The 14,532-nt window shown below is 41.6% G+C and overlaps 1 protein-coding gene across 1 annotated transcript; it reads left to right on the top strand.

Moving 5' to 3' along the window:
* The first annotated feature begins 2,092 nt into the window (after positions 1 to 2,092).
* On the top strand, positions 2,093 to 14,278 carry dhx34 (DEAH (Asp-Glu-Ala-His) box polypeptide 34). Its single transcript, XM_069161191.1, has 17 exons — positions 2,093 to 2,936; positions 3,365 to 3,676; positions 4,065 to 4,319; positions 4,420 to 4,522; positions 4,814 to 5,031; positions 5,139 to 5,313; positions 5,447 to 5,640; positions 5,739 to 5,840; positions 5,954 to 6,220; positions 6,827 to 6,994; positions 7,117 to 7,219; positions 7,845 to 7,951; positions 8,905 to 9,171; positions 9,636 to 9,827; positions 10,142 to 10,286; positions 10,420 to 10,624; positions 13,948 to 14,278. The coding sequence occupies exons 1-16, from the start codon at positions 2,229 to 2,231 to the stop codon at positions 10,560 to 10,562; spliced, it is 3,459 nt and encodes a 1,152-aa protein (XP_069017292.1). The 5' UTR covers positions 2,093 to 2,228; the 3' UTR covers positions 10,563 to 10,624; positions 13,948 to 14,278.
* Positions 14,279 to 14,532: the final 254 nt, after the last annotated feature.

Below are 14,532 nucleotides of genomic sequence, written 5' to 3'. Positions count from 1 at the left end.
TATACTTTTTCTAAAAGGTCTTGCCGCACGCAAGCAGTGGTGCAAAAAGTGAATATAGCTGCAAGCGGCAATGATCAGGTTTGAAGCAAATTGCAAGCAGTAGGAGACAAGATGCACATGAAAGTAAATCACATGCACAAATGGCGACATTGTTGACTCGGTGTACTTGGACAGAATGATGTAGAGGAGGTCCTGAAAAAAAGGAGGCCAAAGGGGTAATTTATTGTAATTATTAAAATTTTGGATTGTGAAATGGCAAAAAAATTGTAATTGTGAATATAACTTTGAGGAGAAATAATCAGGATCCAAGCTCATTGGTGGTGCAGTGGTTCGCACTGTCACCTCACAGCATGAACATTCAGGGTTCGAGGTTTTTTTCTTTTTCCATCCCTACGAAAGCATATATTTTATATCATTGTATAAATTGTCCTCTGCTGCCACCACCCTCAGGCAATTAACAGTAACTGAGGTTTGGCTGCAATATCTCTTTTTTTTTTTTATGTATTAATGGGCCAAATGGGATAAAGTTTGTGGTAATTTGGAAATTTGAAATAATATTTGAATAATTATAACATTTGTTATTTTTGCTATTGTTTTGAGGTTTTGTGCCATTTGTTTTGTTGTTGACCTTTGGTTTGGTATTAGTATGAGTGCATTCACAACCTAAACTGAGAAATCCTAAAGGGAATCGCTGTAGGGAGAATTTGACCCCCCAGGGAATATTCATTCAAATGCGACCAAAATTGCCGCAGACATTCTTTGGAGAGTAGATATACATGTTTTCAAGGGGGTCTGCAGTGATATTAAATATCTTCCTGTAATGTGTAGTGTATGCAAAACAGACACGGTATGAAGGTACGGGTTCGAGCCCTGCTCAGGTATCACACGTGGTTCACGGTTTACCCGCCGAGGTAACACACAAGGTTCACGGTTTACCCGCCGAGGTAACACACAAGGTTCATGGCTTACTGAGGGCGAGTCCCCTTAATAAGCCACATGGTTCACGGAGAGCGAGACCTCCTAAGGCAAGTCCCTCATGTCATCATGTCATAATACAGTCTGTCTACTGGAAAGATGGGTTGTGCAGCAGTTAGTACTGTTGCCTCCCAGCTACAAGGTTTTGGGTTTGATCCCCCTTCATCATGACTTAAGCTGGTTAAATGTTGTCCACATTTAAAACGTTTCTAAAAGTCAAAATGTTGGTAATAAAATTCTGAGACAAATCACATATCATTGGGATGATGTCAGGTGTATCACCATATATTTTGGTGAATTTTGAGCAAACATTTGGAGAAATAGAAAATGTTTTGCATATGCTATACATTACAGGAAGATATTTGATATCAATGCAGACCCACCGTTTACCCAAACCGACCCCCCTCTGAAAACATGTGATACCTCATATCCAGAGACTGTCTGGGTCCTTCATTGTAGCATTTTAATAATTCTTTCTGGACATAGAGATGTTAATTGATTTTGCATGTTTTGAAAAATAGAGTGATGCACTTCTGAATTGACCACAGGTTGCAATAAACCAAAGTTTTGCCAATGGGAGAGGATGTCCTGTAAAATAATTCAGCTCTGCAGGACATACAGGTGATTGATTGCAATTAATGTCAGTTTGGAATGTGAAATGGCAAAAAAAAGAAAAGTATTTGTTATTATAAGCGAAGCCCACTTTAATCAATCATTGCCAAATTGTAGGCATCAACTGAGACGTGACCCTCGATCATGTGACACGAATTTCGTACGAATCCGTGTAGCGGATAAAGACTTATAAACCTTTGGTATTTGTAGCGCCCCCTAGGGTCCAAACATCACCGCGGAAAATAAGCGGAAGCGGAATAATAAAGGAACAAAGACAAGTATGACATGTCGTTCCGCACAGCTTTGCTACCTGGACCCTAATTAGATCATTTACTTCAGGAAAATAAGTAAGTTTAAGAAGAAAAGGAAAAAAAGCGACTTAAGTGAAAGTCAGAAAAATGTACTTAAAAGTGTTTCATCCGGTATTCCTACCCGTCCGTCAATGGTCCAGTCTTTAACGGAAGATTTTAAAGAAGGGAACGGAAGTGGTCCTGCTGTATTATTGTTCCCGCTTGTCTTTTTGTTAGTTGCGGTGATATTGATCAGGTTTTATTCACCAGTTATTCTTTTCTTACAGTCGTAACATAACAGAATCCAGTTGGGTGTTTGGAGGAGGTGAGTAACGTTACTTTGCAGTAAATATGTCCTCGGACAGGAGGAGGGACAGCCGGAGTTGGGACTGGGACAGCCCGCAGTGCCGAGCCCAGCTTGATGAGATCTTTTTCCGCAAGCACGACTACATTCAGGCCGGCAGCCCTGAGCACAAAGAGTTCTGGGCTTTCTTTGACCGCTTCCAAAGGTTTAAAACAAAGAGGGACATGTCTGGTTCTGGGGTCGGCCGAAAAGAGGACCGGGAAGAAGGGAGAGAGGGGAGGAAGACCGACACTGGGAAGGTGGATCTTGGGCTTCCTAAAGAGTACGATGCTCGCTACCGGATCAACGTGTCTGTGTGCACCAGGGACGTGGAGGAACGCCTGGGGAAGACAGAGCAAGGGAGCCGGCAGAGACCCTCGGGACCCGGCGCCCGGGAGGTGTCCGACTGCCGCCTGGCTCTCCTGCATTTCCTGGACTTCAGCCAGAGACAGAGTTTTGGCAAGCTGGCCAAGCTTCGCCGGGAGCAGAAGAACCTGCCTATCTTCCAGTACCAGGATCGGATAGTGGAGCTGGTGCGACTTCACCCGGTGGTTGTGGTGGCAGGAGATACAGGTTGCGGAAAATCCACACAAGTGCCTCAGTATCTTCTCTCAGCTGGCTTCAGCCAGATCGCCTGCACTCAGCCTCGGCGCATCGCCTGTATATCCCTGGCAAAGAGGGTCAGCTTTGAGAGTCTCAATCAGTACGGCTCAAAGGTTTGTCATACAACTTTTAATATAAAATTAGGAAGTCCAGCAGCATTTGACTTAACTGTGCAATTTGCTCTTTGGTCCATCAGTTGAATGACCAGAAATGAACGAGCTGTAATTTTGCTCATGGGTTAATTTTGGTTGATTCAAAATTGAAAATACAAATTACATATTTGGGAGATATAGCGTCACAAACGTAAAACAAATGTCATAATTTTTTTTGTGCTGCTGCAAGTGATCGCAAAGTGAGACATTTGAACTTATTGCTTCCACTGCGGTGATGTGTAGAAAACTGTAGCCAGAAAATGTACATACAAATCAACAGAAAATGAAAAACATGATTTGCATATTTGGTCAAATATGTTCTCATCATTTGTTTGTTTTGAAACCAAAAAAAATCCTTCAAGCTGACAAAATGTGGTGCTAATTTTTAGGTGGGGTATCAGATCCGCTTCGAGACCACGCGGACCACAGCCACCAATCTGCTGTTCCTCACCGAGGGGCTGCTGCTCCGACAGATCCAGCAGGACAGGACGCTGGCTCAGTACCAGGTGGTGATTGTGGATGAGGTCCACGAGAGACACCTCCACTGCGACTTCCTTCTGGGGGTCCTGCGCTCTCTGCTGGCCGACCGCCCGGACCTGCGTCTCATCCTCATGTCAGCCACCATCAACATCAAACTCTTCTCCAACTATTTCAGCGGTGCTCCGGTGCTGCAGGTACCAGGCAGGCTGTTTCCTATTCAGGTAAGCAGAGGACAGCAATGTAAATGATCCCGATGTAAATATCCATCTCACTGTTGGATATCGAATACGTTTTGTGACTTGAGTTTAGAAACACTGAAAGCGTCGAGTCTGTACTCCTCGAAAACAGTTCTTTTTTTTTTTTTTAAGCATTCCCCAATAGACCAGTTACTATCCAATCATTTTAGAATAATAGACATTTTAAGTACTGTATTCTGAAAAAAAAAAAAAAAAAACGTGTTCAAAATCTTCACTATATTAGTTTGATATACTCTTGGTGGCGCACTGGTTGGTCTTTTTTCAAATTTGGAAATTACATTTCAAAATGACATTTTTCTATGTATTTTCTTTTAAACTGTATTTAATTGTATCTTTTGTTTCTTGCACTTAGATTATATACCAGCCCATTCCACCCGAAGAGCAGGCCTCACGTTCGGAGAAACTGGATCCCCGACCGTACCTGCGCATCCTGCAGGGCATCGATCAGCGTCACCCTCCGGAGGAGCGCGGTGACCTGCTCCTCTTCCTCAGCGGTGTGGCTGAGATCACCACCATCCAGGAGGCCTGTCAGATTTATGCCACACACACACGTCGCTGGATCGTCCTACCGCTGCACAGCACACTTTCCATTGCCCAGCAGGATAAGGCACAGTCAGCTTTGATTGGATAAGACTGGACATATGATAGAATTTGAGATGTGAGAGTATTATTCATCCGTTTTTAATTTCTCTCATTTTGTTCTTCAGGTGTTTGACATTTCTCCTCCCGGCGTGAGAAAGTGCATCATCTCTACCAATATCGCTGAGACTTCAGTAACAATAGATGGGGTGCGCTTTGTTGTTGACTCAGGTATGAAACTAGTGGTACATTTGTAGGTGGGCATTAACCTCGTAAAACATACCATTTTTCTTCTTTTTTTTTATAAACCTACAATTATGCAGCCAAACTCCATTTTAAACGTAGCATGTGTGTCAAAGGCTCCAAAGATATTGAATCTGTAAAGCTGGATTTTGGAGAAAAATGGTGTTGCTATTAAATAAAATAAAATAAAAATAAAATAGTAAAACAGGTAAAAAATAAATATATGACTCATATGTAGAACAGCAACTATATAAATTGAATGTTTTGTCGTTTTTCTAGGAAAAGTGAAGGAAATGAGTTTTGATCCGAAGGCCAAGATGCAACGTCTTCAAGAGTTCTGGATCAGCCGAGCCAGCTCTGAGCAGAGGAAGGGTCGAGCCGGTCGTACGGGTCCAGGAGTGTGTTACCGCCTCTACGCTGAGTCTGACTACGACGCCTTCGCTCCTTATCCTGTGCCCGAAATCCACAGAGTCGCTCTGGACTCCCTCATCCTCCAGGTGGTAACATCCTGTGGATAGTCTAACACTATAGCAATTCTCCTTTAAAAATTTTAAAATTCCGTAGCTAAATTCTACCTTGTATTTATTCTTCTTTGTTCCTGCAGATGAAGAGCATGTCTCTAGGAGATCCACTGTCTTTTGTTTTTATTGATCCACCTCCGACTGCTAGTATCCAGACTGCAGTTACTTATCTGAAAGCGCAGGGGGCGCTTGACAGTCGTGGTGAACTGACTTCTATTGGTAGTTTGTTGGCACAGCTGCCTGTCGATGTGGTCATAGGTAAGATTCCCTTTCTTTTCATAGGATTATACAAGATTTCACAGTTATTTGGCATACACTGGTGCTTGACGGTGCTCATGTTTATCCAGCAGTAACATTTAGGTCACGTGTGTGTGTGTTTGTGGTCATTTAGGGAAAATGCTGGTGTTGGGTTCTTTGTTTAACCTGGTGGAGCCCGTGTTGACAGTGGCAGCAGCCCTGAGCGTTCAGTCACCTTTCCTGCGCAGCTCACAACACAACCCTGACTGTGCTACCGCCCGTCAGCCCCTGCAGAGCAGCCAGGGAGACCCCTTTACCCTGCTCAACACCTTCAATGCCTGGGTGGAGGTCAGTAAGGGAGACATCATGTGACAGTGGCTATTTGGTATAAACAGTTGGATGTAAGATGTTCCTTATTGAACACAAAACTGTTGATTTTTGAACAGGTGAAGGGAGAGAGAGGTGGTGGCTCAAGGAAGTGGTGCAGGAGGAGAGGCCTTGAGGAGCAGCGACTATATGAGATGGTCAACCTACGCAGACAGTTCAAGGCAGGCTCCTGACACAGTAGTCCACACGTGAAAAACATTTGACAGCTTTTTTTAATTTATTTTTTCACGAGTGAGCACTAATTGTCACCATGAAATTACTCTGTGTTTGATAGGAGTTGTTGAGGAGCCATGGTCTGCTGAAATCAGAGGACAGCGCTCCCTCTGCTGGTGACCGTCGGCAGCGCAGGGAGAGGCTGACGGAGAGGAGGAAGCTGCATCAGCTGAAGAGAGAACACGAGCAGCAGGAGGGGAGCAAACGTAAAGTCCTGAGGCTGAGCGAGGGCCAGGACGGAGAGTTCTCCTCTGGATCAGACACAGAGGACACAGGCAGAGGCAGGAAGGACAAGAAGGAGGGATCAGGACAGAACATGGACATACAGGTGAACTCCAGTTTGTACACAGCAGCCCTAAACCTCACTACTAGCATTTAACACTTAGAAATAAATGAATATCTGTCATATATGTGTGTGTAGCAGCACTGTACAATATTTAGAAATGTATGTATAATAGTTAAAACTTTAGTGACTGCTGGGGTCACGCACAGTAATGACAGCGTTTACATTGCTTTGCATGCACACACACAAAAAAGTCACACAAGATTTGAAACCCCACCCACCCTGGTCTATTCTGTGATACACATGTGACTCAACAAGCAGAATTTTAAAACAAATTAATAGACCTGCCTCATATACCTGCATTCTTTAAAACCTGTAACCACAAATTTCAAAAATCAAAAACTGCTTTGTGTCATATTTAACCAGATAACTGAAGCCATCTGCAGAAATACTATGAGGGTTTTGTGCTTTCTGTGCTTCTGCTGGCAGTAAACCGTTAGAAGAGAAACGTAAGGTTGACAGGATGTTATCTTTGTATAATAGTACCAAGGTTAGTCATGGTAATAGAGGTGGATCTGTTTGTGTCTTTGTGTAAGTTGGAGCTGACTGGGCTCTGAGTGATCTTTCTGTGCTGCTGCTTGTCTTCAACAGGAGGTGAAGTTCAAGTTGCGTCACAACGTGTCAGAGCTGCAGGCTGGCATCAGTCAGGACTTGTCCTCCCGCCAGCAGGCTTTGCTGAAGCTGCTTCTTTGCAGAGGCCTCTATCCTCAGCTGGCGCTGCCGGATGAACACAACTCCACCCGCAAGGACTCCGACCAGGTCCGACCTCCTCCTGCACCAACCCACCTTTACAAGTTCAAATGAGAAAAAAAACACAGGCCATTCTTTATACTGTGATTGAAGTAAGGTGAAAAATCCTCCTTCCACTTTGTGATTTGTAGGTGTTCCACACCAAGAATAAGCAGGGAGTTGTGATCCACCCGACCAGTGTGTTCGCCAGCGACCCAGAGGTGCTACACGTGCCTGAAGACACCAGAGAAATGGGTAAAACCTCTGAAACAACTTCTTCAGAAGAGCTCTATGTCAATTTTTTAAAAAGAAGTCATGAATTAATTATGTTTGTTAAGAAGGAGCTTTACTGGTGTGAGTGATTTCATTTTGAGGTTATAGCTCTACAGGGAAAGCCTAAATATTTAAAAAAGGCAGCAGCCAGCATAACTGAAAAAAACAAACAAATTCTCACAACAAAAAATAAAACTGATACCAATAAACATAGACTGAACATAACAACACGTGCATGCATGATCGGTATATATTTAATATTTATGGCACCGTAAAATACATCGGGACATAAACCTGGGTGTTTTATTGTATCCACCATTGTGAGACATTTAACTATTCACTGCCTGAACTCTCAGTTAGATACCAACCAGAATAATGTCTTTCTGGAATTTTTTGTTTAATTTAGGAAAGACAACATCTGTTAATTTCCACCAGCTCGTTTAAAGCATGCATTGGAAGTAAGGCACTCATAAAATGTAACTCCTATTCCTCTGTCCTTGATCCACTGATGAAAACTTTTTGTTTTCCCCCTCGTGTGTTTCTTCCTCCCACTCTTCTTACTGAACATCTCGGTCTCTCCCTCCCGGTCTGTGTTTCCTGTTCACAGGGCCCGATAGGAAGGACAGCAGCAAACACCAGCTGCTGGCCTTCGTCACTCTGTTGGAGACCAACAAGCCTTATTTGTCCAACTGCGTGCGGGCTCCTGCTCTGCAAGTTAGTACCAGATGAAGGATATTCTTACTCACAGACTGTTACACCTCTTTAAAATCCTCCTGGATGATAAAGTTCTGTATTATGTTAAAGGAAGCTGACATGATTGTGAAAACATCCAGTTTGATGTGATTACTGATTCAGAGTCGGGTGCATAGTTGATCCAGTAATTCTCACCTGTGATCCAATATCAATACCATGGTTCCAGTATTTCACTATTAGTTGTGCACTTGGAAAAAATGAACACTCCTTGAAGTAAACATCATGATTACATTTTTTTTTGTACTACTGCGCTGTTTGAGTACTTCAATGTTATTTAAACAGACAACACCCACAGCAGAATGCTTTATACTCATATTCACCCAGATTTTATGTTTCCAAAAGTTCTCAGCGTTCACAATGAGGACAAACAGGACAGTTCAGAATCTGCTTCACATAATTGAACATTCGTAAAATGAATTGTTGATTCTACAAAAGTCTGGATATTTGTGTTATTTTGTTTCAAATATCACAACCAGCCCACTTCCATTATTCATCAATACTGAAAATCCCAGTATTGATGAATAATGGAAGTGGGCTGGTCTGGGACAAGGGAAGGGGACTCAATGTGAGGGTTCAGTCTCAGGTAAAGGTTTTTCTGATTATTACCTGCAGACGGTTCCTGGGTGAAGGAGAGAAGGAAAGGAGAGAAATCCAGATGAATGGGTGAAAGGGTGTAGTCGAGGGAACAGAGACAGACGGTGTTGGATGGGTTAAACAGGTGTAAGTGGGCCTGCCAGGTGATTTGAGGAATGGTCAAAGCACGGCCCTGCTCCCCGAACTTTATTCAACAAGTTGAACTTTCTGTATGATATTCCAGCATTACTATTTTTCTTGTATCATTGCCTATTTCATACCTCATCAGTTCCCACGTGAGGCAGTGATGTTAGTTCTCTTTTCATACATTTGTTCACTAGGCTCTGCTGCTGGTTGCGAACTCCGTGGACACTAACGCCGACTGTGCGAGGCTGGTGGTGGACGGCTGGCTGGAGCTGGAGCTGAGGGAGCCGGAGGAGGCGCTGAAGGTTCTGTCCACAGCTGTCACCCTCCGGGCCGAGTGGGAGCGCCTGCTGCAAGTCCAGCTGGGACAGAAGTCGACAGCGGGAGAAGAAGTGCAGGGGGTGTCCCGTAGAGTCATGGAGAAGCTGAGCGAAGGCCTGGTCCGCTTCCTGCTCTACACTGAGGTACTGATACCGGCGGTTACAGTGTAATGCAATCCCCTCTGAATCCCTTCATCATCGAAGCCGAATAAAGAGAAATGAGGTCAAAGGGGAGATTTAAAAAAACAAAAAAAACATTCAAATGTTCTGTAAAATATGCCATCAATAACTAGATAAGAGAAATATGACCAAAAAAAAACAATTTGTTGGGTATAAAAATCAATGCAGAAAGATGTAAAAAAGAAAAAGAAAAAAAGATGAAGAAAATCATTTAAAAATACTTATTGTTGCTTTCTTACATTACAAAACTCTGACCTAAAATAAGTCCTTATTTATTCTGTATATTGTTAATGTGAATGTATGTGTGTGTACTGTTGATTTCTACTTTCCACATATTCCCAGTGACTCGGATATCCCTTCACCTTAACAGGACTTCATTGAATAAACCTTTTCTGTACCTTCTGTGTCCTCCTCACCTTTCCTGCCAGGTCAGCTACAGCCTGCGCCGACTCGCAGCTTTCCAGAGCCAGAACCTGTACATTGGTCCTCAGTCTGAGGTTGAGTCTTCTCACTCTGAAGCTTCACATCTGAACCTGCTGTTTCCGGGAGCCGAGGTGAAGCCGGACCCCATTAAAGGAGGCCTGCGTGTCACCAACTTCTTCACCTACAACTGTCTGGCTGTGAGTTTGTCTGAAGCAGTGGCGATCCACAAAAGTGTTTTTTTTTTTTTTTTTTTAAAGCTTCAAAGAAATAAATGTTTAGATATTAACACATGTAGTGTGTTAATATATGAACTAAAACACACATGGCCACTTATCACTTCTGAATAAATAGTTTACAATTAGGTCAAAACATAATAAGATGATTTTTGATAATGAAATAATTGTTAATTACTTCTAGCTGTCTTGTGTTAAAAAAAAAAAAATGTTGTTGGATTAATATATATATATAATTATTGTCATTGGTTTTCGTATTTCTGCCGTATGATTCGCAGGATTCAAAGAATCTCTACAGCGAGTGTTTACGTACGTTCTGGACCTGTCCTAACTGTGGCCTCTACATGCCTCTGACTCCACTGGAGCGCATGCACCACCAAGCTTCCTGCAGGCCAGCCGGGGAGCAGCAGCAGCCAGAGGAAGGTCAGGAATTGCTGATGTTGACATTTATTGTTTGGCACGTGCGCCAGCAGACACGGTCGGTATCCGACTGTATTCTTGCTCATTTTCAAAGAGAATTTGAGGCTAATTTACAGGTGCGTGTTTTGTCTTTCAGAGCCGGAGGGTGCGAAGGAAGTCTCCTCGTCAGCGACTAGTCTTACCAGAGTTTATCACTGTGACGTCTGTAATGAAGACCTGACCCTTACCTCCACTGAAATCCTCAAACATAAAAGGCAGCACATGTATTCTGCCAAGTAACGGACCCCAGCACCTGGAGGACAACAGCAAAGCACAATCTGTGTTGGTGCTGTGGATGAAAGGTGGAGTAAAGTTTTTCCTTTCGCCACATTTGTGTCACTCTTCTTCTTCCTGTTTGCTCTTGTGAATCTGTCACTTCCCTTTAATGGTCACAAGATGTATTTGCTTTCGCCTTATGCAATTACCTGTTTCAACTCAGGATATCCACATTTGTAAAACTGTAGAATCTCACAAAACATTTTTTTTTTTTTACAAAATGTAATCCAAAGGCAAAAAAATAACATAAATCTTTGTTTATCAAAAGAACACATTTATAGACTGTTTTTAGATTCCTTAGATAGCACTATGGAATAATAATGATAGAATACAACTTTCAAACAGTGTTTGGGAAAAGGCACGGTGAGGTAATGACATGCACACGAGAGAGGGAAGAAAACACCGATTTAAAATATAGAGTGAGGGTTTAATAATGATACAAACCCACGATATGTAACACCTCAAAGCAGCACATTGGCACAAAGTCAGAAGTAAGACAGCACAGAAGATAAAAACCTGTCTCAAAAAATAAAGAATCAGAATAAATATCTCAATAAATAAATAAACAGGTAATATCTCATTAATTACTTTGAAACTAATAAATACGTACGTTTGGAAATATGCACATTGGCAGAAATTAATAACCAAAAAAGTAAAGAGTACTTAATACAGAGTTACTTCGAAATCATAAGTTATTGATTACTCAAATCAAAAGGCACATTTATCAAGATGTAAGAATGGGGGCCTGCAGTTGTGTTCGCATGACTGTCAGTACTGAACTCGAACACCATTTCTGAACCAGCAAACTGTGTGCAATGGCTTTACTAGTTCTCTATATCTGCACCATCAAGTGAACATGTGTACCTTGTATCTGTGTGTGTGTGTGTGTGTGTGTGTGTGTGTGTACAGGTCTATGCATTGCAGGGTTGTGGCGATTGTGTGTGTGTGTCGGACAAAGGGTAAATTTCGGATCAAGGAATGGCAGTCTAGTGGCCGACTGAGTTTGTGTTTCTTGCCACTGTGACAGGATGTCTTTTTCTTTTCTTTTTTTTTTTTTTTTCAAGTGGACCAACATTGTTGGCAGGCTGGCCTAGTGGTAAAGACCTTCCATAACCAAGAGGTCAAGGGTCGTGTTCTTCAGCAGTCATGTGTCCCGACTCTGAATCCTACTACCTGTTCACTCAATTTAAGTCACTTTGGATAAAAGTTCTTGGCGAAACCCAACATGTGAATAATATGGTGAAGCCTCTGAAAGGTTCATTCTGCCATTATTTAAGATCCAGCAGGTGATCGTCATGGTCATCCTATGATCAGTCAGTACTGGTTTTCTTGTTCCATCTTTAATTTTAAAAGACAAAGCCTCTGGAATTTAAATAGAAATCCTCCCACAGATTCTCCTACAATTTTAAGATATTGTCATTCTGTGATGCTCAGTGCATTTCATGAGTTATTATGTGATTTTTTTTTTTTTATTTTTTTTTTTTCAATAATCATTGGCTATGTTGCTTTATTTTTCACATTGTTTCGGAAATATTTGAAACGCATAGAAAACTAGACGCAAGCTCGCTGCAATCAATAGTCGGTGCTTCATGAGAAGAAGAGACTAAGATTTTCAAAAAATATTGTGCGGTGACTAAAAGATCTTTTAATTTAACTATGGCCAATTATTCACTGGAAGTACTGAAAATGTACCACCAATCAGCCAAATAAACACGGAAATGCAAGGTACATCACCAGAAGCGTTTTCCCAAAAAAACATCCTGCAGCGAATTTATCTTTGATTTCCAGCTGTAAACCTACGAAAACCTTTTTCACACTCTATTTAGCATCTTTAGCACCTCAGCGGAAGAAAAAAAAAACAGTGAATGATTGTTTCTGACTCTCGTGTTAACTCCTCAGATTTCTAAGAGGCAGTGGGAAAATTTGAATGGACTATTGTTTGGGAAGAACTTAAAATAGAAGCTTTTTGACTTTATACTTTAAGCAATATTCAGCAAAACACATCTGCCACTGTGGTTGAAGAAAGACCAACCTTCATCTTCTTCAAGCTAATTCGTCTCCTTTTTTTTTATCACAGGGTCAACACACTATAGCACACACGCTTCAATGTCACACTTGTGTGCTGCTTCTTAGAAAAACAAGTTTGCATTCCTATTTATCTGTTATCCTTGATATCAAACACAATAACACATTACAGTATTCAGTTCCAACACTTTTTTTTTTTTTTCCATCTCTGCTTAGTTTTTCTGACGTGAGCAACTGGTATAAAAATACTCTTTCAATACTTTGTTCATTGCACTCAATTTGTTTTGTTTTTTGGTGGAGTCTCATTCAAAGGCCAAGACACACCAACAGATTGGTTAGCACGGGGGCCTGTGTTGTTTCTCTTTGGGGAGTGTACGGTCGTTGTGTACATTAGGTAGAATAGACTCGCTCAGAGGCCTCAGTTGTAAGCACCTTGACTGATTCAACAAGTACAGAGGTGGGATGTGATGTTTTCTACGATTAACATTAAAAAATACATGAGAAGATGGAAAAACTATGTGCAAAGTGAGGGTGTTTAATGTTCAACACAGATTCTCTCTTTCTTTTCTTTTTTGTTTTGGAAACACAAGTAACCTTAGGTTTGGTTACAAAGGACCAGGCGACAGAGTAGTAGAGCCACATTTAGAAAATAAAATGTTACAGGAGGAGGATTTTTTTTTGCATTTTGACAATAAATGTTGATTAAAAATGTCAAAACGTCGAGAATGAAATTAAAATTAGATTTTGTGAATAAAGTCGAAATGTTGAGCAGCAAAGGAAGCGCGAGCTCGTCTTGAGTTTTACGCCTTCGGGATCAAACAACTTGATCCATTGTCTTCTTGTGTCTTGTGATACAACATGTCCTTTTAGTATTGCATACAGGTGTGACCACCATTAACCTTCCATCTGTCCATCTCAAAGCTGTTTCGGTCTACATGAATGTGACCACTTCCTCCAAGTTCGTGTGGTTTCTTCTTCTGAACAGACGCGATTTCCTGCACAATCTCTTTGAAGTCCTAATTATCAAACTGTGTTTATGTGCTAAAAGAGACATCATTTCCTTGTTGCTAAACACAAGACTACACGAGGCATCTCGTGGAATCGTATGCTTCAAAAGATTGACTTTAATCTTGAAATGTAATTTCATTCTGAAAATATAATTTTGACTTTTTTCTCAAAAGCTAAATTATTATTTTATTTTTTGAATCCTTAATGTGGCCCTTATACTCCGTCGAAGGACTGTGATGAATCACATTATGACTTTTAGGTCCTCGTGGTTGTCATTGCAACTTCCCTTAACGATAATTGTCTCTGCGTTTGATAGTCTTTCTTCCACTGCGGTCTCCTGCTTCAACCAAAGGACAACCCTCGTGGGCTCAGATGCTCCTACTTTCTTGAAGACTCACTCCAAACCTCTCTCTCCTCCCATTTCCTGTCATTAGTCGAGGTTTGAGTAACATCTGAGGTAAAATTAGAGGTAAAGGGTGACATCTGTTCATCTGACTGATAAACAGGCCAACATAAAACAAATAACTTCCCCAAGATCTTATGTTTGTGAATACGTGAATGTGTGTGCCATTTGGGGATTTCTGTCATTATGTTTTACATTTAATAAAATATACCAATTAAAATTATAACAATCATATATATAAACATCTTTTGTTTTTTGAGTTTTTCTTTCTAAATAAAAAAAAACGGACATTTGAAACAGTGTACACATCGTTGTTGCCTCTGCCATCCTCTTCCTGTGATAAAGTCACTGACAGCTAACTCCAGATCAGCCATCCCTCAGTAAATCCACGATGAAGGCTCCAGATGACTCCCACAGAGCCTGGTCTGAGTGCAGTGCACCCTCAGCAGGCGTGGACCAGTGAGGAAGGCCCCAGGTTGAAAAGAATAAGAGCCGAAA

Source organism: Embiotoca jacksoni, unplaced genomic scaffold, assembly GCF_022577435.1.
Source record: "Embiotoca jacksoni isolate LCO1_2020_lvr unplaced genomic scaffold, fEmbJac1.0.p SCAF_28, whole genome shotgun sequence".
In the NCBI taxonomy this organism is placed as follows: domain Eukaryota; kingdom Metazoa; phylum Chordata; class Actinopteri; family Embiotocidae; genus Embiotoca; species Embiotoca jacksoni.
This window is presented reverse-complemented; position numbering and strand designations above follow the sequence as displayed.

Excerpts from the sequence above, each read along its gene's own strand:
- dhx34 (XM_069161191.1), top strand. The coding sequence starts at position 2,229 with ATGTCCTCGGACAGGAGGAGGGACAGCCGGAGTTGGGACTGGGACAGC. Across the intron at positions 5,032-5,138 it reads TGGACTCCCTCATCCTCCAG|ATGAAGAGCATGTCTCTAGG; the intron begins GTGGTAACATCC and ends TTGTTCCTGCAG. Across the intron at positions 10,287-10,419 it reads GCAGCAGCAGCCAGAGGAAG|AGCCGGAGGGTGCGAAGGAA; the intron begins GTCAGGAATTGC and ends TTTGTCTTTCAG.